At 39.2% G+C, this 22,754-nt stretch overlaps 1 protein-coding gene across 4 annotated transcripts in view; it reads right to left on the bottom strand.

Annotated features, from left to right (window-relative positions):
- Positions 1-516: 516 nt before the first annotated feature.
- LOC108425693 (RNA binding protein fox-1 homolog 2-like) overlaps positions 517-22,754 on the bottom strand; it is a 59,894-nt gene continuing 37,656 nt past the window's right edge. For 2 of the 4 annotated variants that reach the window (XM_037535325.1, XM_037535326.1), the window contains exons 12-14: positions 22,461-22,542; positions 22,302-22,330; positions 15,537-19,151 (exon numbers count right to left, since the gene is read on the bottom strand). In XM_037535325.1, coding sequence (XP_037391222.1) covers positions 19,025-19,151; positions 22,302-22,330; positions 22,461-22,542 — 238 coding nt within the window. In that variant the 3' untranslated portion in view covers positions 15,537-19,024. Of the gene's footprint in view, positions 1,293-2,139; positions 2,463-8,620; positions 8,748-9,160; positions 9,276-15,536; positions 19,152-20,710; positions 22,331-22,460; positions 22,543-22,754 lie in introns of those variants that run through there. The other 2 variants (XR_005129751.1, XM_017694570.2) reach the window with 2 other exon arrangements.

Genomic DNA, 22,754 nt, shown 5'->3' with positions numbered 1-22,754 from the left:
CAAGTCACTGATCTTCCTTCCTCAATGCAGGGAAGCAGCCAAACCTGTGTAAGAAATTTAAATACACATACACACACACTAAACTACATGCTTCTAACATTGAAAACATTGAAAGCTAACATATTTGGTGGCCAGTCTTGGATCATCAGTGTTAACATGTACAGTGGTTTCCTACACTGCTCTTACTTAGTCATTAATGAAGCATTAATTACTTCTGTATCACTATTACTTACGTTTCTTTGTGACCCCACAAGTAAAGTGAAAAGTTAATGATCTTACCTGTACTATTAACTCACTAATAACTACTTAAGAATTAGCAGCTACTGATTGGTGACTTTTTGGGATCAGTGTTAATTACTTACTTTTAAGTACTCATGAATAAATAAATATCTTTCTTGTATCTATACAAGTAATAACTTGATTGTCAGTTAATAGTATTAATAATTAACACAATACAACATTTTCCCCCAAAAATACTAGTATTATTTTATTCACAACGTAAAAAAAAAAAATCACCTTTACAATTGCATGAACATTAAGAATGACCACACACAATCTTCAGAACTGAACAGTGTCCTTATAACAGTAATGCTGTTGCAATCCTAAGAGACGTAATTCTCAATATTAAACAAATAACCTAAATCTGGATAACATTCTAACATTCAACATTCCCTGTATTTTTTTTAATAAGCTGTACATTATAAATACACTGGAAACATGTCAAGGTTGTCAAAGTCAATGTCAAGGTTCCTAAAAGGATTACCTCATAAAAGCTGCACATTACAGAAAAGGGTGTTTTAAAATTACATGACTTAATTAAATTTGGATGTGTCGTTTAGATGCACAGTTCCACTGACACAACTCCTACAAAAAAACTAAATGAAATAAAGCAACTGTGTTGATGTAACACACATGTACAAATAATGTAATCATGTAATTTCAAAGCACCATTGTTTTAGTGCATTCTTAATCACGTGTATGAATATCTAGCAGTCTGCCATCTTCCTTCATTTGTTCAACTGTGGTTTTGAGCTCTGGTTTCTTTGAAAATACAGCTCTGCACTGCTCTGCAAAATCATACAAGGTGTGTCCTTTTCTTCCTTTGTGGAACACAGCCCGTATCTGGAAGTATGATTCAGGATCCACCTCCTTCAATTCTGCAATGGCTGCTGTGTCGACGATTGTTTTGTGATTGACACCAACATAACTGTAGGCATCTGTCTTCGACATACCCCTAGACACAGCCTTCAGTACACGTCTGTATCTAGAAATGGCGTCTTCTGGCATCACAACTGCAAAACAAACCAAATTTATGGCTGTCTACTCAACACTGAGCTGGCAGTTTGTTAGGTACTCCTACTTTGCACCAACACTCATTTTATCATATAGGTGCACTTTGTACATTTACAATTACTGACTGTAGCCCAATCTTGTTGCCGCACATTATCTGTCCCCCAGAATTCCATTCAATAATAGTAAAGCAGACACCACAAGTTATTATTTGGGTATTCAACTACTCCCAACACAGCAGCACCACAGGCATGGTAGTGTGTGTGGCACTGAGTTTTAAAGATTACATACACTTACGCTAGCAAACACAGCTACCCTGCAGATGTACAAATCCAACTGATCTGTAAATGTACAGTTTGTGTTAGCCATCCTCCAGGCATAGTTCCCCCATGCTCTGTACATTTTTGTTTTTTCCCTACGCTACACACCTGACCCTGCCCAAAAGGGACTTTTAAATTATTTAATGAGTTCATTCAGGTCTGCTAGATGAGACAAAACACAGAAATGTGCACAGTGTGGGGTAACCAGGACTGGGATTAGATGATCTTGCTTTAGCCCTTCATCACTGGTTATTTTCTGACTACAAAGCCCATGTCAGTGTCTGCTTTGCTGAGAATGGACCACCACCCAAAATAGTATCTTTCAGTGGTGGTCCTGTGAAGTTCTCTTTTTACTCATCGACGGAATAGAAGGAGAGGGGGGCAATAAATGCTAAATTAGTTATTGTAATGGTCTAATATTAGTAATTGTAAACCTATATGATGGGGGCACTGAAAAAATGTCAAATGAATACAGGTACAATTTAGGTGTACCTAACAAACTCGAAAAATGATTTTCAAGTGGTGTTACCTGCAATTCTTTCATCTTCTTTTGTGACTTCTTTTTCTTGCTGTTCTTTTTTAGTGGGCAGTCATCATCACTGTCAGAACTTGTGTCAGAAGCCATTTTTCCTTTCTTTTCCTTCTTCTTTTTTTCCATCAATGTATCATCTTTATTTGCTTTCTTCTGCCATTTTTTTTTCTTCCTTTTCTCCTTCTTTCCCTGGCAAGATGAAGATTCATAATCTGGACTTTCCTCTTCCTCACAGCTGCTATCCTCATCTTCACTGCTATCACTACTACTGATATGTGCCTGAGCTTTTCGTCCAGACGCTGCTTTCCTTATTACCAGTGCTATAAGAATAACAAAAGCATTTTAACAACAGCCAAAGAAATTCACATAATTGCACTTCAGCATTTTCAGAATTGAATTCTGCTGCAGCTATAACATGTGAAATAGTAAATGGAAACTAACATTCAACTTATATTCACTTTGTGTCTGTCTCCTAATGTATTACAGATTGTACTCAAAGCACTTTTCAATTAAATACATCATATTTCTATACAAAAAGTTATCATGTTCAGGGACACCCCTACATTAACCAGGTAGAGTTGGGATAGAACTGGTACCCAGGAGCCATATTACAGAATCATCTATTTATTCATTGTGACAACTTCACTACAGGCTGAATTTAGGACAGTGGCTATTACAGAATAACAGCTCCTAAATTCACATTTTTGTATATAACTCCAGGTATAAAAACTTACAGAAGAATCCTAAACACTAGGGGTGTAACGATTTCCCAAAGCCACAGGTCAGTTCAGACCTCCATTTTTGAGGCATGGTTCAGTACATAACTCATTTATTTTTTGCTTGTTTGTTTTTTGGCGTTATTGGAATGTATTGCAATTCCATCTTTTTCTATTGCAGTTTGTATTGTGGGCAATTGTACTGCAGATTTGGTCTCAAAATCGTTAGATCTGTACTAAATACCAGCCTAACTTTACAACAACCCCAAAGGTGTTTTTTGTGGGGTGGGGGGGGGGGGGGGCTCTCACAATTATTCTCACAATTATTCTTAACTTCCAATTTATAGCACTTCAGTTTTGACTTCACTTTTTACAGCAGTTAAGTTTGTTAGTTCCTAACAAAATGCTGTAAGATAAGATACCATTTACAATAAAGTACCATTTACACGTCCTCTAGCTAGGTTTTGTTCAATTTGGCCATATAGAGCTGTAAAATGTATTTAACGAAAGTTGCACTACTGAATGTATTCATTATTTTAGGGAATAACGGTATAGGTTTTTAAGCTAACAGTGTTAAAACAGCATTAATATTAAACCACGTTAAATGCGAAGCTGAAGCTTTTTGTTCGCCTGCTTCTTCCCCGAATTTCCAGTTCGACCTTAAAAGGAGCAGCAGTTACATTCTGGCGCCCGTAATGGCTGTCCTCTAACTGCTGCACCACTTAAGGTGGTACGGAAAATTCGGGTGAGAAGCCGTCAGTGTAGGACCGGTTTCGGCCTTATTGTTAGCAAAGCAACCCACAGAAGTAGGCGAGCTGTTATTTTTCAAATATCGATAAAGAATAATTACATGCAGCTACAACTCACCACTGTGCTCCGTCATGCAGCTCCAGTCTCGGCTTTATTTGCATTTTTCGCTTGCAAAGTCTGCACTTTATTCTTCTTTTCAAAAGTCTTTTTTCCTGGAGCCATTTTATTAGTCTTGCTGTGCTTTTTTTCGTTGGCCTGCCATCACAAATGTCAAGCATTTTTCTTGCCAAATCCATTCCCTGAACTTTTTACCATATGCTCAATTTCTGCTCAGTAAAAAAACCGGCGCGACGCTGCTCGTTGGAGTCATGTGACAAAATCGCCCAGCCTTAGGGCGCCTGCTCTAAACATACGCAGCTACATTTTCAAATGAGAACCCGAAACATAATAAGAGTGCTTCAAGGTGTCCAGCTGTCTGGAGTAGCTCCCATCTTGGCCTCTGTGGTCACATTCGATAACACTCTTAATCCGACTTCAGCGCACTTTCTAGAAGTGACTGAGCCTGGAATCGAGCCTACGCGGGGGGCGCTGATCCCGTGCAGGTTCCCGGAGTCAGGAGGAGAGAGCGGCATGGAGGGCGAGCGGAAAAGCAAAAGAATTGACGAGCGGAAACGAAAAGCCATCGATGAAAACTCTGCTGGTAGGTAGCGTTAAGAAACTTGTAGCTAGCTAATATGAGGACAACACAGGCTGTTATGCTGGCTGACATGAAATATTTAGGTAACTAGCTAACCTAGTTAACTTAGTTAACCGAGGTAGCTTAGCTAGCGTTAACTAGCTAGCTAGATAAGTTAACGCTAGCTACGTTATCCAGTTAGCTAACTATCTAGCTATGTTATGCAAATAAATGGGAAAAACAACTTATAACCACCCCTACCAATTTATCATAATTCAAATTATGCAGTTACATGTTACACATTTTAGCATGAATATTGATAGTGACAACTTATCTAACTATGTAACCTAAGTAAACACCAGCTAACTAGGTTAACTGTTAACGGTAGCAGGCTTAGTTTAGAGTCTAGCTAATGTTTAACTCATTTTTATAATGTGATATCTAATATAACTAGCTAGCATGCTTTCTCTTCAAGCTTATTACATTCAACTGAAGTTAGCTAAAGAATTGTGTTAAATATGTAAGTTGTGGAATTAGGTGTAATGAGATACTGGATTTTATCTCAGTACAGTTTGTTGTAGCAAATAGCCAACATAACATTGCTGTATTGAGACATCACTACAAATAGTGTCCCCTTCATGGTATTTAGTCTTTTCTTTCTCACAGCAGCATCTGAAGATCCTCAGCCATTGAATTTGGCATTGTCACCACAAAGCTTTCAGCACTCAAACCCTCCTGCTGCTGGTCCAGTCTTAGAAGATCCAGGTCTGGGAAAAAAATTCAAGGCTTCCACCCAAAGTATGTGACATAATGCATTACTTATTAGCAGTGGCGCAAAAAGGGGGTATGCAGCGTATGCGGCGCATATGGGCGCTGCACTAGAGGGGCGCCAAAACGATGCCGGAAAATTATTTCTAGTCTGCATTTTCTGTAAGAGCTGTTTGTTCAAGTATGATAATACACATCAAAAAACAGCACAGCACTAATCAGGCGCCCATCCACTCCGTCCCCTACCCTCCTGTCATTTGCTCCCAAACACAGGCGCTTGAGAACGCGCCCCATAGGGAACGCGTCAAGGCGTGTGTGTTTTTTTTTTTTTTTTCAAAACAGAAAACAAAACAGAAAACGGAAGAGGGAGAGAGAAAAAGGTGTTGTAGGGATGAAGAAAAGCTTCTCAATGTGGTTGAAAGACAGCAGGTTGGTCAGTTTATACGCTTTATTCACCTACGTCACCTTTGTCTACCAAAACGAGACTGTAGGGTACGAAAGTAGCGTTGGACCACTGGGTTCTAGCAAAGCTGCCTCACTGCTGCGTTCCCAAATGGACTTATTCAAAAATAAAGGAATCTAATAGAGGTCAAACCTTCCATAGTTTCCCCAAAGATCCCGTACTTCACCGTGAATAGATTCACACAATCAGAAGAGATCGCCTTTTCAGTTTAAGATGTATGTTACTGTGCTAGCTAAGGCTAGCCATATTAATATTACCCAGCCAGCCAGATGAATGATAGCAGTGAGGCAGCAAGCTAACGTTAAAGCTAAACTTGGTTCTCCAGCTACGACCTGATTAACCCTGAACTGGTTATTTTCTCGGTTTAACTTCAAAACGAGTGACATTAGTCAAGCCATAGCTCTTTATAGTAGCCTGTTTAGCTAGCTAACCTAGCTAGTCAACATTCTGGTTAATACATTCTGGTTAATACGTGGTAGCCTGGTCTAAAGCTCAGCTCGCTGGTGTCACTAAATCATCTTAAACTCTTAGTTTCTAGCCACATTCAGACACATTCAGCCTGTTTTAGTTGAGTTTTCCTTTACATTTTTATTTATTTTGTCCTTTTATTTATTTAATTTTCTGTTTTACCTTTTTATTTATTTTATTCCATACTTTTCGCCTTTTACCTTTTTATTTCATTTATTTCTTCCTTTTATTTATTCTGTCTTCTGTTTTACTGTTTATTTTATTTCCATAATTTACTTTTTTATATAAATTTGGTGTTTTAACCCTCTTTCTTTGTGCTTATATTTTATTATTCTAATTATTAATCTCTATTTTATTGCATTACATTTTAGCCTGTCCACTTATCAGTTTATTCTGAATTATTTTATTTCTTCATAATTAAATCCTCATTGCTTGTTTTTTGCTCTTACCATTTAATTTGTATTCTGTTTATAAAGTTCCTTATTTTAGCTTGCCTGCTTAAATATTTTATTTTAATTTTAATTTTTTTCAGTCACTTTAAGTTAAGGGGCGGGGTTTTGGGGGGTGGGGGGGGGGCGCCGATAATATGTTTGCATCCACCTCATGTAGTTGCACCCCTGAGTAAACACACATTTTATGCCAAGCAGTTAAGCATATTCAATTGACATTGTAATCTGTGGGGAGAGTAGAGAGAGCAGGTGGAAGAGAATCTGGAGAGGTGGAGGTTTGCACTGGAGAGGAGAGGAATGAAGGTCAGTAGAGACAAGACGGAATACATGTGTGTGAATGAGAGGGAGGCAGGTGGAAAGGTGAAGATGCAAGGAGTAGAGGTCGTAAAGGTGGATGACTTCAAATTCCTTGGGTCAACCATCCAGAGCAATGGACAGTGTAGAAAAGAGGTGAAGAAGAGGGTGCAGGCAGGATGGAGTGGGTGGAGACGGATGTCAGGGCTGATGTGTGACAGAAGGATAGCAGCAAGAGTGAAAGGGAAGGTTTACAAGTAGTGCGTCCTGCTATTATGTATGGTTTGGAGACTGTGGCTCTGTCTAAAAGACAGGAGGCTGAGCTGGAGGTGGCGGAGATGAAGATGCTGAGATTTTCGTTGGGAGTGACAAGGATGGACAAGATTAGAAATGAGGAGATCAGAGGGACAGTGAAGGTGGAGCACTTTGGAGATAAAGCCAGAGAGGCCAGGTTGAGATGGTTTGGACATGTGTTGAGGAGGATTAGTGGATATATTGGTCAAAGAATGTTGGAGATGGAGCTGCCGGGTAGAAGGAGAAGAGGTAGACCTCAGAGAAGGTTTATGGATGTAGTGAAGGTGGACATGGAGATAATTGGTGTAAAAGTAGAGGAGGCAGTGGATAGGGCAAGATGGAGGCAGATGATCCGCTGTAGCGACCCCTAAAGGGCGCAGCCGAAAGAAGAAGAAGAGTTAAGCATATTCAATTATGGGAACATCATGATTAAGAAAATAGATTTTGATCAAATTACAACTTTATGATCAAATGTTTACATTTTACATTTACGGCATTTGGCAGACGCTCTTATCCAGAGCGACTTACAATTTGATCATTTTTTACACAGGTAGGCCAAGGCGGTGTTAGGAGTCTTGCCCAAGGACCCTTATTGGTATAGTGTAGGGTGCTTGCCCTGGTGGGGGATTGAACCCCAGTCAACAGCGTAGAAGGCAGAGGTGTTAACCACTACACTAACCAACCACAACAAATGTTAAAATATTTGAAAGACCCTTAACTTATTTTAGTGTGTTTTGCACCCCTTACATGGTTACGTGGTTTACCCAATTACATTGTGTAATTTTCAGTTTTGTAAAAACAGCAAATGTACATGTTATGACAGGCACTGCAACAACAACTTGCAGTGTACAGTTACAATCAATAATATTACAGATACTAAGTGGAGAATGGAAACACAGGTTTATTAGTTATTTTATTAGTTCATTAGAACCTGAAGCGTTGTGTGTGGTTAAAAAATGTCATATTACAGATAACTGCACTGCACTGGCGTATATGGTTTAACTGAAAATCACATATTTCAAGTTAAGGTCAAAAAAGGAACAGATATGGATTAAGGTGAACACACATTTTAATGAGCTTATGATATCATATAATGTGTTGCAGGCTGTCACTATTAGATACAGCTTTAGTGTTCATCATAGAAAAACAGAAAATGCCCTTTTCATAGGTAGGTTAGGTCTGCTCATTTTTCAGCAAGAATTTGCGGTTGAACCTGCATGATCTTATTAAATCTGACCAGCATTTCAGTTAAAAAAAATTGAATTTGGAACAATTTTCTACACCTCAAGAATGATTTGGTTGTTTCACTAAAAGTAAGCAAACTGGTTATCTTAAAAAAATACATTGTTGAATTGCAGGTTTAAAAATGTATGGCATAGATTACTTTTATTATTTACTTATTAACAATAAATAAATGACGTATAAACCTTAGCTGACTTTGAGGAGTAGTTAAAACTATGCAGCTCTGTGAGTCACCAGAGAGGATTACGAGACACTGAATTCTGCACAAACATTACAAAAAATAGACATTGTACTAAAATTTGTATTATTATTTTGATTTTAGTGAACTCATACACAGCACATGTAAAACCAACATTACCTGCTTTACTCTGCTGTGGTGACTGAATACCAGATCTTTTGCATGAAGTCACATCAGAAGTATATGACTTTGCATCAGATGTTTCGTTGGAGATAGGCTTCTTTGACTTCCGTCCACGAGTATCCATCTAGGAGAATAATGTTAAATCATAAGCTAACACTAAACTCCGCCATTAGTAGCTAATAAAACAGCTGTTTCGGTTGTTCCATGTTTAAATACATTTTGATGAATGTTGTATTGGTCTATTTCATTGACAGCTACATTTCCATGTGTTCAACTGACATTACGCTGTCTATTGCGATCTGCCCAGGTAAGGATCAGGGCGTTCTGGCTAAGTTAGCTATGCTAATCGTTGACTAGCAGCGCAATGGGGTATGCTAATGATGATATTGTTGATATGCTGACTCTGCTACAGTTACGATTAAAGAATAAGAGTTTTTACGTTTACATAGTTTACATGTCACAATAAAATGCCAAACATCGTCGTATTCTTGACTTATGTCTTTGTAGCAGCAAAAAGGTCTCCTTCACTCTTCGCACCTGTAATGACGTTGTAGAGTGCGCTGCTGTATCACGTGACTACAGGTCCTCCGTTCATGTCAAACGTGGGAACGGAGCGATTTCAGAACAGCTCACAGCAGGCTTGGAAGATGTCCTTAATCCAAAGAAAAATTCTTGGGTTGTTACAAGGAAAGGATGGTCTTCAAAATAGATGCAAAATTGTGCAATGGATGCAGAAAAAAGAGATTTTGCGCAGAGCAATGAGATGCAACTCTTGCAACAAAAAAATGAAATGACACAAACGGGTCCAGGGAGATGGATATCAGTGGTGAGATTTTGATGGTTGTTTTTAAAACCTGACAGTAGAAATGTGTTGCAAAGTGTTAGATGCATTCAATGTAAACTACTTCACTTAAGCTTTGTTGCTTTGGTTGTCCAAACAAATATTGCCAGGTGCTGCACAAGGAATGCGCATCATCGTTCTGATGTTACAGCTTCTGTCTGGAAGGGGTCTGTGTTTTTTCGTTCCCGGTTATCTCTTCGAAGCACTTCGAGTTCATCTACAGGTAAGCAATTGTGTTTCCTTTGTATAAAATATAGAAAATATATTTTGTAATTTAAGGGTCACCAAGAAATTAATTGACTATTAATACTAGTGAACAGCAGCTATAATAACAGTATGGCTACAAATAACACAATATAAAATGTAAAGATTTTCTCAGAGACTGAGACACATGGATCTTCTTGAGGATGGAGTTGCGGGCAGTAGCAGAACTCTCACCAAGATGACGTCCACATTGAGGAAAGTAAGAGCATTTTTACAGTCCTGGCTAGTATTTAACCTCACTTCAAATGATTTTCCATTTAAAGTAGAATTAAGTAGTAATAATAACAATGTTCTTACAATGGCAACATGTCTGTGCTAAAGGACCCCACCAGGTGGTGATCAGTTGACAGCTCAGCTCCTCTCTTTACCCGAGCGTCCAAAACACATGGCCGCAAGTCCGATGACACGACTACAAAGTCAACCATTGAACTGCGGCCTAGGGTGTCCTGGTGCCATGTGCACTTATGGACATCCTTGTGTTCAAACATGGTGTTCGTGATGGACAAACTGTGGTTTGCACAGAAGTCCAAAAACTGAACACCACTCGGGTTCAGATCAGAGAGGCCATTCCTCCCAATCACACCGCTCCAGGTCTCACTGTCATTGCCCACGTGAGCATTAAAGTCCCCCAGTAGGACAATAGAGTCTCCAGGAGGAGCACTTTCAAGCATCCTTTCCAAGGACTCTAAGAAGGCTGGGTCCTCTGAACTGCTGTTCGGTGCATAAGCACAGACTTGGAACGTCAGGACCCGTTCCCCAACCCGAAGGCGTAGGGAAGCTACCCTCTCGTCCACCGGAGAAAACCCCAACATACAGGCACCGAGTCGAGGGGCTATGAGAAAGCCCACACCTGCCCGCCGCCTCTCACCATGGGCAACTCCAGAAAAGAATGAAGTCCAGCCCCTCTCAAGGAGATTGGACCCAGAGCCCAAGCTGTGTGTTGAGGTGAGCCCGACTATATCTAGCCAGTATCTCTCAACCTCGCGCACCAACTCAGGCTCCTTCCCCGCCAGTGAGGTAACGTTCCAAGTTCCAAAAGCCAGTTTCAGCAACCGAGGATCAGAACGCCAAGGCCCACGCCTTCGGACACTGCCCGATCCACAAAGCACCGAACCCCTACTACTGCCCCTCCCATTGGTGGTGGGTCGATGGGAGGGGGGACTCATGTAACTCCTTCAGGCTGGGCCCGGCCGGGCACCATGAGTAAATGCCCGGCCACCAGACGCTCGCTGGCGAGCCCCTCCCCCAGGCCTGGCTCCAGGGTGGGCCCCCGGTAACCCTGTTCCGGCCAGGGTACACAAATCCTGTTCTTGTCTTGTCATAGGGGTTATTATGGATCACACTTTGTCTGACCTGTCACCAGTTTGCCATGGGAGACCCTACCAGGAGCTTTTGCTCCAGACAACATAGCTCCTAGGATCATTCAAGCACACAAACCCCTCCACCACGATAAGGTGGTGATCCATGGAGAGGTAAATAATAGGTGTTCCTCAAAAGTTTAAGTATAAGGTAGGTGCACCTAATAAATAATTAACTCAATGTATATTTATTAGGGCTGTCAACGTTAACGCATTAACGCACACAATTAATCTGGAAACCAAATTAATCATGTCAGAGCATCTCTAATACAAAGGATACCTACTTGAGATCTCTTCCGGGTTATTTTTTCAATTTATTGACACCACTAATATTTATCCTTTGTTGAAAGTGTTGTCTTGCATAATGCAGAATAACAGTTCATAGCAGTGCATATTAAACATTTTTACAATTTATTTTCCATACTTTTTATAGTATAACCGTGGACGTGTAGGCGCTGCCTGGCGAAGGAGCAAGAAGTGGGTACTGGGAATTCTGGAAGTGAGTGCTACCACCCGGAAGCCCATACTGAAAATTGTCTCCAGCAGGTCAAGTGAGCAGCTGCTATCTATTGTGAGGTGTTATATGAGAAAAGGAACCAGTATTATAACTGATGAGTGGCGAGCGTATAGAGGTCTGTCAGATTTCGGCTATGATCACCACAAGTTTGCCACAAGAGACGTTTTGTGCATCCGCTTACCAGGGCCCACACCCAGCACCTGGAGTGGGCATGGCAAAAATTCAAGGTTGATGTGTGGAGACACAGAGCAAACTGAAACACGCAACTTCTGAAAGAATACCTAAAGATTATAGAGTGGGAACACTAAAAAAAAAAAAAAAAGCACAAATGGGGCATACTTGGAAGACTTGCTCCATGCCATTTGAAAACTGTATAAAAGTCAATGTTAATGAAGTAGTTTTGATCAGCATTCTGCATTTTGCGGCCCTGAACAACTGATGTCTGTCTAGCTTTTTTACAGATAAAATACAATGTAGAGAAACTGTCTATTCAGATGTATTGATATTGGCATGTAGTATGTTTTTTGAAGTTGTTTTAGAGTCCTAAATTAAATTGTCCTAAATTATCAAACTTCATTTGATTTTTTTACATTCAAAATGTATTTAAGTTTGTCAAAATGTTTGTTATATCAAATGTATCTTAGAATAACTATTGAAAATATACATAACTTACATGTTTATGCATACATGTTGTTTTTATTAACTATGTACATTTGACAATAAATAAACCCATGTTCAACATACAAACTTGTGCTTCTTGTACTCTTCTTTATGTGTTATAAGTTCATATAGAGCTGATCAGTAACATCATTTTACCTACAGTCTGTAAGGAGCGCTTATAGTGAGTTATAAGTTGTATATAGAGCTGATCAGTAACACCACTTTACCTACAGTCTGTAAGGATCGCTTATAAATGTTCATTAATTGTTATGTACACTTATAAAGTCATTTTTATTTTAACGATACTGATGAGCATTAGAGAGTACGCCAGTGAGAATGGGGTTCTCACTGTGAATCTTTATAAAGCCTTATGAGAATAAACAAAGCAGTTGTTATAAAACTTTATGATGCTGGTCTCACCAATATTCCAGAGAACAGGAACATGTATATATTATAGCACTTTATAGTATTATACACACTTAACATGCTATATAAGAGCACATTATAAGGCTTTATAGCAATAAAGCCTTATAATGTGCTCTTATAGCATGCTATGTGTGTAATTATGAACACTTATGTACAGATACAAATGCTTATGTCAAATATTATAAAGCCTTATGAATGAATAAGCACTTATAATGCATTATAGATACCGGATTCATAGAAAGTGTTACCCATTTTTGTTGCAGGGGGATGATTTTTGGAGTGAAGAACACTTCAAAGCTGGGTTGTTAGTCATGTACTGGCTGTTTTTGAGTAATGCTAAAAATGTGCTACATTTGTCACTACTGAAACAGTGGGTACATTTTTGGTAGTGATAAAATGGAATGTTCAATTCCAATTTTCATAAAATAAACAACTAAGGTGTAATCGCTCAATCAAAGCATAGGGCCTTTAGTCTAACGCATGCTCAAATCAGATTTTGAACCATTTTGGTAGAATGATCCATATACACTGAAGTATATATTACTTCTAAGTCTTAAAAATTAAATAATGACAAATTGCTCGTACTCACAAGAACTTAACAGTTAATACTCCTTTTATACTGCTAATTTTGTCAAAATTCTAAAAATCTTAATCTACACATGAACATACCACACTTGTTTTACTTCTATTTTAGAACTTGGTAACTGCCCTCACCTGCCAGAACAAATGCTTGATAAGAAAAACTGATGCTCCTGGAAGCTATGTCAGTGCTGCCTTGAGAAGGCAATCTACAGAAGTGCAATTTGAGAGAAACTGATTGACCTGGTGAACAAAATCTGAATTGAAGACTTTAGAGAGCTTGCGTTTTTTAAAATACAACCCAATTCCAATGAAGTTGGTACATTGTGTAAAACATAAATAAAAACAGAATACAATGATTTGCAAATCATTTTCAACCTAAATTCAATTGAATACACTACAAAGACAAGATATTTAATGTTCAAATGGATAAACTTTATTGTTTTTTGCACATATTCACTCATTTTGAATTTGATGCCTGCTTTGAATTTGATGTTCCAAAGACGTCCGGACAGGAGCAACAAAATACTGGGAAAGTTGAGGAATGCTCAAAATACACCGTTTGGAACATTCCACAGGTGAACGGGTTAATTGGAAACAGGTGAGTATCATGATTGGGTATAAAGGGAGCATCCCTGAAAGGCTTATTCGTTCACAAGCAAGGATGGGGCGAGGTTTACCACTTTGTGAACAACTGCGTGAGCAAATAGTCCAACAGTTTAAGAACAATGTTTCTGAACATGCAATTGCAAGGAATTTAAGGAATTTCATCTACAGTCCATAATATCATCAAAAGTTTCAGAACTGGAAAAATCTCTGCAAGTAAGTAGCAAGGCAGAGATTTTGCCCGTGATCTTCGATCCCTCAGTCAGCACTGCATTAAAAACCAACATCATTCTGTATCAGATATTCCCAGATGGGCTCAGGAACACTTCAGAAAACCACTGTCAGTGAACACAGTTCGTCGCTCCATCTACAAGTGCAAGTTAAAACTCTGCCATGCAAAGCGAAAGCCATATATCAACACCACCCAGAAACGCCGCCGGCTTCTATGGGCCCGACCTCATCTGAGATGGACTGACGCAAAGTGGAAAGGTGTCCTGTGGTCTGACGAGTCCACATTTCAAATTGTTTTTGGAAATCATGGACGTTGTGTCCTCTGGGCCAAAGAGGAAGAACTGTCCAGATCGTTATGAGTACAAAGTATCTTTGATGGTATGGGGGTGTGTTACTGCCCATGGCATGTGTAACTTGCGCACCTGTGAAGGCACCATTAATGCTGAAAAGTACATTTTGGAGCAACATATGCTGCCATCCAAGCAACATCTTTTTCAGGAACGTCCCTGCTTATTTCAGCAGGACAATACCAAGCCACATTCTGCATGTGTCACAACAGCGTGGCTTCATAGTAAAAGAGTGTGGGTACTACACTGGCCTGCCCGCAGTCCAGACCTGTCTCCCATTGAAAATGTGTGGCGCATTATGAAGCGCAAAATACAGCAACGGAGACCTCGGACTGTTGAGCAACTGAAGTTGTACATCAAGCAAGATGGGACAGAATTCCACCTACAAAGCTTCAACAATTAGTGTCCTCCGTTCCCAAATGCTTATTGAGTGTTGTTAAAAGGATGTAACACAGTGGTAAACACGCCCCTGTCCCAACTTCTTTGGAACGTGTTGCAGAATATTTGCAAAAAACAAAGTTTATCCATTTGCACATTAAATATCTTGTCTATAGTGTATTCAATTGAGTTGAAAATGGTTTGCAAATCATCTTTTTCTGTTTTTATTTATGTTTTACACAACATCCCAACTTCATTGGAATTGGGGTTGTAATAAATGATGTCCTCTACTTTCAAGTTTTAGCCTTTTTCTGGGGAGGATGAATTGGCCTTTGTGAGACAGGGCTGAATTCAGCATTGATGATACTAAGCATGTTATTAAATGATTAAAACATTCTGACTTATTAAAGCTGAGGCAATAATTGGTCATTTTGGTACATATGTATCATTATAAACTTTATATCATTCTAAATCCACAGAGAGAATAAATTGTTTTTAAAAATGTCCCCTGATGGGCCAGAGCACGTGGGTATGATTTTCTGTTCTGAATGTAAAAAAAGTGTAATGCAAATGCAAAAGGTTTACCTTATGCTAGAAATTGACCATTTTAAAACAGTATAATGGCCACAATATGATTAACAACTACGATTCCTGGTCATGCATGATGAACACTTCCATTATTTAAATGAGAAAAACAGACAAAGAATAATTTAAAAATCAAACCATTTTATGTACATTCAGTTGAAATAACAGAAATAATGACAAAAACACATATCGTTTACATCACAAAACAAAGCACTGTGGGTAAAAATGGATCTTCTCAGTCAGTTTCCCTGCAAAATACCCTGCAGCAAAGGATCATGGAAGATGAGTGCAGTCTGGTGATCTGGAACTGAAAGAACTCAGGATGCAAGATCTCGCATGTCAACACAGGACAGGCCTCAGCAAAATTAAGGCAACACACAAATGAAGGCCAGACAGAACTGAGAATAAGCAAACATTGCTTTGCTTTCAAGCAGGGTCCTCACTGTCTGATTAGAAATGTCTGACATTATGACAACCATAACATCTCTGTCTTTGGGGAGGGAAAAAGAGCAATTATGAGCAAATCAGGTGAATACAAGCAAGCAAAATTAATTACAGCATTCATCTTATTATTCTAAGAGCTTAACTATTGGATCTTTTGAGCTTAATTTAGCAAGGGATAACATAGTGTAACATAGCTTGCAAGGGATTTGACTGGCAAATTCTTGTCCCTACTGAAATACAGCTCGGCTATAAACATGAACTTGTCTTAGATGTTTTTTTTTTTCTTTCAGAAATTTCACCAGATTACCACAGACTGAAAAGTAACAGCCCTAAAGTACACATCAGCATTATGCAACATGCGACATACTCAGTAACAATAAAAACACTGCGCAAGGCTGTGTCTATTAGCAGGTTTTGGTATTTCAATACCTTGAGGTCACTTCAAACCAGGCTACTATTATTGAGTTCTGCCAATTACAGATCATTCAATTTAATTAGACAGTTACACAGTTATTTCTGTCATACTGTAAAAACTGGATTGAAATCACACATTTTGCTAATGCTCACTTTATCTACAGAGGATTCTCCCACAGGCGGCTCTGACTGGCCAATGATTCAGATGTTATGTGGCAGAGAAGGGTCACAGGTTAAGGAGATGTTATAGCTCTGGGTATATCAGTCTGATTTGCAGATGACCTCAAACACAGCAATAATATCTCCTGCTATTAATATGTACACTCTCCAACAGCACACAACAGATCAATCTTGCGCATTTGAGGAAAAAAAAACAAAAACAAACAAAAAAATAAAACAATCATGCCTGACACCACATGTGACCTAAATGTGCTTTTTAAGAATCTTTGGAAACAAAACAATAAAAGTACAAATTATAATAATAATGACGACAACAACAACAATAATAATAATAGTAATAACAACAAATGACATTAGTAATAATATCAATAATAACTGAGTGAATTCATAGATACCCAGAGTTAAACAAGAGGCATTTCAGAAAGCAATACCTAGTCATAAATTGTCCAACATGAATTACTCTTCCAACGGACAGTCCTGACAGTTGGACCTTTGGCTTATCTGCCTAACTAAAAGATCCTGTTAAATGAAATATTCACCCCAAATGTTTGTATTTGTGCTTAAAATCGTGTCAAAAATCGGGACAGGCTGGACCTTTTTTTGGAAGGCAAAACTGTTGTCCACAGTAAAGCTGCTCAGCACAGGTAGAGTCAAGCGAGCCACTGAACTACTGAACAGCTCTGAGCTGATAAGTCAGTTCTACTTCAAACAGGTTCTGCTGAAGGCAGTAAGAGACGGTTTTAATCAACTCCCCTACATGCTCAGGGACAGTGTGAGTCTGAAATGGACAAATGCTGCCTACTTAGGCAGTATAAAATATGGAAGGTATTCAGTACAAATCCAAAATCCAAAATACTGCCTGCCGAAGTGCCTCGATTTTACATTGCTGAAGGCTGTGCAGACATGGTCTACATAAGCCAACACCCTCCCATGCATTCTCCTAGTCACTGAAAAGCATGCTTCTTCACTCTCTTTCACAGTTCTAGGTTAAAGGCAAAAGTGATTGTTGTAATGATTACATGAGTAACATGAGTCAACCACTGAGAGACATTGTGCAAATTATCTTAATATTAGCTAGGCCAGCCTTACTAATTACTAGCTGGTGCTAGTATTCAGAAAACATGATAAGTAGAACTAGCAAGCTAGCTAACATTATTAATGCATGTACAGTAGTGGTGTGAAGCTGTGTGCCTATGACAAATCAACTCTATACAATCTCTTATAAATATATCTATAAACTTATTTCAGCCTGTTCAATCCATATCCAAAAACTAAATATGGTTATGGGGGGTAATCTTTAACTAACAGTATATCTTTCATTTATCTTTAATTGCGTTATTTACCATTTTGATATTCATGCCTTAAATGGAAACAACACTAGTGTAGTACAAATGAACACAAAGTGGCAGTAATTTCAGCCATGGACTGCTGGTATTTTGGCAGTGTTGTGATGAAACTTTGCAAGTTTATCTCAAAACAAATTCCTTTAGAGGCGATTTCCTATAAACAGTCTCACTCATTAAGCTTCAACTCAAGCTATACTAAGCTTCATACACAGCCTTTGGCGATTCTTTCTAATTTTCTGTTGGACTGAACCACTGATGGAGACTGTCAGGGAGATGACGAGAAAATAACTGGGCCATGTAAAAGCTTCAGTCTAGATAACAAAGTTGAATAATAAAGGTACATAGACGCTTGTGCTGGTACAACAATACCTAAAATCAGCAAGAACTAAATACTTAAGTGGATAATACGATATAAAGCAATGATAACAATAATAGTAATAATAGGCAGAATTATATAACCACGCCATTACTATTCACATTACATTCTCCAGAGCAAAAAAGCTGTGTGAGGTAACAATGAGAAAAAATAAACTAGGAAAAACAAAACAAAAAAAAAACAAACAAACAGAGTTTCTTTTCCTCTACATTTTTTTTCACTTTTAAAAATAATATTCAACGTCTGATGTTTTTCAGTTATTCAGTCTTTTGGTTTCTCCTAAGCATTCATTTAGAAGGCATTCATGCATGTGTTTGTGTTGCGCAGTTGTCTATATATCCTGGGAAGTTACTGGAGCAAACATGGACCGCTCTTTAGGGTTTGAGGATCCACAGTTAAGAAAAATGCAAAAACAACATCAGGGAAAAAAAACAAAAAACAAAAAAAAACAGTTACAAGAACACACTGGGCCTAAAAGCCATGTGGGTGTGCAAGTTTATACAAGTCAGTGGACAGAATACTGCCATAGTGTATGTGTGTATATTTTAGGGCGTATAATTCTAGGTGCTTACAAAAGGTCATCACTGAAATGTAGGTTTTGACATGCCTGACACGAATATACATCATTAAGGAGTGGCACTTTTGAGACACAAAAATAACTTGAACTGACTAGGCCTGGGCAACAGGGTGATGTAATCATATATAGGTGATTATTGAAAGGGAAATGGCCTTTTAAAGAGAATGGACAGACACAAATGAAATTTTACACAGCTTGCCAAAAGTATGTAGACACCTGACTATCAGACTTACATGAGGTTATTGTATAGTTATTTCCAAAACCCATGGGCATTATGGAGAGCAGAGTTGCCCCCTTTGTGGTCTCCACTCTTCCGGGAAGGATTCCACATGATTTTGCATGGTGTCTGCGGAAATGTGTGCCCTTGGTATCATCATATGTCCTGATGGTTTGGATGTGCTGTAACATTACAAAAATATAATGCTCCATAGTTTTCCATGTATAGCTGAAATCCACAGTGCCTCCATTTTTATATTACTTAAGGGGACATGTCTTTGGAACTCATTTTGAGCATGTGTAGATATCAGGGTTTCTTCAGTAGGGGGGCATTATTAGCATGCACATTGATTTAGTGTTAATCATTTGAAAACAAGAAAGAAAGCACTAAAACATTTTTCATTAAGTGAGTTAATCATTAAAAAAGGCATATAGTCTATTATAGATAGCACAGAAAGTAGGTCAAAGTTGCATTTCCTATGAGGAGGCAGGTGATGTTATTTATAATTCCAATTTTATAATAATAAAATAACCTGGAGCAATTTACTAACCTGAATTACCTGGTTTTTCTTTTTTTTTTAAGGAGGTGCAATTACTTTGAAGAAGATGGTGAGCAACAGAGTATAGACAACAGACAAATCTCTGTCTACATTTGGTCAAAATGTGACTGTTTCCTTATTTTCATTCACATAGTTTTTCTCCCAGTTTAGCTAGTTAGCTAGGTCTCATCCCATCACACAATGCTAAAAACCTGGGTGGGTGAAGGCTAGCACATGCTTCCCTTGAGACATGTCAAGCCAGTAACCACATCTTTTTAAACTGCTTTAAAAAGTGCTTTGTAACATCAGCAGATGCCTACTCTATACTGCCAAAAGTATTCACTCGCCTGCCTTCACATGGATATGAATTTGAGTGACATCTCATTCTTAATCCATAGGGTTTAATATGATGTCGGCCTACCCTTGCAGCCATAACAGCTTCAACTCTTGTGGGAAGGCTTTCCACAAGGTTTAGGAGTCTGTTTATGAGAATTTTTGACCATTCTTCCAGAAGCGCATTTGTGAGGTAAGATGTTGGACAAGAAGTCTCCACTCTAAGGCCAAGGTGGTGCTAGGAGTCTTGCCCAAGGACCCTTATTGGTATAGTGTAGGGTGCTTGCCCTGGTGGGGGATTGAACCCCAGTCTACAGGGTCTACAGAAGGCAAAGGTGTTAACCACTACACTAACCAACCAATTCATCCCATAGGTGATCTGTCAGGTTGAGGTGAGGACTATGTGCAGGCCAGTCAAGTTCTTCTACACCAAACTCGCTCATCCATGGACCTTGCTTTGTGCACTGGTGCGCAGTCATGTTGGAACAAGAAGGGGCCATCCCCAAACTGTTCCCACAAGGGCATGACATTGTCCAAAATCTCTTGGTCCGCTGAAGCATTAAGAGTTCCTTTCACTGGAACTAAGGAGCTGAACCCAACTCCTGGAAAAACAAACCCCACACCATAATTCCCCACTCTACCAAACTTTACACTTGGCACAATGCAGTCATACAAGTACCATTCTCCTGGCAACTGCCAAGAGAACACGTGTCCACTGCTCTAGAGTCCAATGGCAGTGCTTTACACCACTGAATTTGATGCTTTACATTGTGCTTGGTGATGTAAGCCTTGAGTGCAGTGCTCGGCCATGGAAACCCATTCCATGAAGCTCTCTACGCACTGTTCTTGAACTAATCTGAATGCTACATGAAGTTTGGAGGTCTGTAGCGATTTACTCTGCAGAAAGTTGGCAACCTCTGCGCACTTTGCGCCTCAGCATCCTGGGCCCACTCTGTCATTTTACAAGGCCTACCACTTTGTGGCTGAGTTGTTGATGTTCCTAATCACTTCCAATTAGTTATAACACCACTGACAGTTGACTATGGAATATTTAGTAGAAAGTAAATTTCATGACTAGGCTTGTTCCAAAGATGGCATCGTATCATGGTACCACACTGGAATTCAGTGAGCTCCTGAGTGCGACCCATTCTTTCACAAATGTTTGCTGAAGCAGTCTGCATGCCTAGGTGCTTGATTTAGTACACCTGTGGCCATGGAAGTGAATGGAAAACCTGGTGACTGAATACTTTTGGCAATATAGTGTTGATTAGCACTGTGCTTATTGATGGGGAGAGACAGCAAGCTCAGTTATCCTCTCTCCTGGCCCTGGATGGTTGTGGCATCTCCAGGAACTGAACCTGCCCCTTGCTATTCTAATTAACAAATCTGTTTTTGACATCAGTTAAATAGCAGGCCACAAGACCAAAAGGATCTAAAACAGGGAGGAATAACACCTAACAAACTTTACTTCCTACATAGTTTTGTGCGGCCAGGTGTGATCTTGTAATGACAAACACATCAGGGGACAACTTATCAAACAGCTGGTGCTTTATGGAGTGAGTATGCTAAATCCTGCCACCAAATTCATCTAGTCCACGCTTTTAACAACTAGAGTACAATCAATAAACATAAGCAAAGAAATCTAGCTAACAGAACGCTAATTAACTGGAGTTTTTGGGATACTTTTACCTTACATCCATTGGTTAATGACAGGCTTGCCCCCTACTTTGAGGTCCACCTTCACAAGGCTTTGGTTTGGTTTAGAACATATATTCTCAAACTGGGGGCATCAGGGGAGCACTAAAAAGGCCACAAAAATATAAGAATTTGTATTTCTACTGAATTTAGACAGTATATTAAACTTTGCCATACCTAAAAAAGTGGTACTTGTTTAGAAATGGCCGATATTAAACATGCCAACCAATTACATCTTCCAGCTAAACCGCAGAGTGCACAGTGGTACTTACTATCCTTGGGAAGGGAGGGAAGGCTTAAACTAAAACAGTTTAGACCGGATTTAGAAATGTATCACCCTACTAATTCTAAATTCATTTAGCCCATAATTTCTAATGGTTGTCCCCTACTTTCTCTTTTCGAGATCATGTCTGGTACTGTGACACTAGCTCCTATGCTGATAGATGCTGGATGTACTACGAAGTTCCATTGCAGTTGGTGCTTTTTTACTCAAGTTTTTGCCTAGCTAATATTTCATACACTCAGAGTGTATGAAAAGTAGGTTTAGTCTTCTTTCTTAAAGCACAGTTGGAGTGGAAAGCGTGATGCAGCAGAACTTTCTGTCCCATAAAAACATTGAGGATTAACCCTGCCTTCAGGCTTGGCATCCACCACCAAGTTTTAGAAATGGTTCAAGATTTTTATCTGTGCTATGCACCACAGATAAAGACGAAGGTGAAGCAAAAATGGCTGTCAATCAGTAAATAATAATCAATAGGGAGCAAACCTGCTGTACCCTCCCCTGTACAGACCAGCCTACAAAGGGAGAGGGAGAGAGAGAGAGAGAGAGAGAGAGAGAGAGAGAGAGAGAGAGAGAGAAATATAAAACAGGTGGAAAGCTGAAATTATTTTCAACAGATACTCTGTGTGTTTGTGTGTTTCTTACCATGGCCCCTACTCCATAAGCAGCAGCTGCAGCAGCAGGTGCAAGTGTGTGGTATGGGTCTGCAGTGTAAACTCGCCCATAACTTACAAAAAACAAAAAAACATACAGACAGAAGGCATATACATTACTACTGCAGCCCAAATGAACTCTGCCTTCTTGTGCTTTCAGAATTGTTGTCAAGAGCTGGGACCACTTGCCAGGCCTCATTCACCAATCATTCTTAAAAACAAATTTCTTTTATACAGTTTTTGACAGAATAACAAATGTAGAGAAAAAGTTACATTGATTATGGAT

Source organism: Pygocentrus nattereri, chromosome 27, assembly GCF_015220715.1.
Source record: "Pygocentrus nattereri isolate fPygNat1 chromosome 27, fPygNat1.pri, whole genome shotgun sequence".
Lineage (NCBI taxonomy): Eukaryota > Metazoa > Chordata > Actinopteri > Characiformes > Serrasalmidae > Pygocentrus > Pygocentrus nattereri.
The sequence above is the reverse complement of the archived record's forward strand: the minus strand, read 5'-3'. Positions and strand labels throughout refer to the sequence as shown.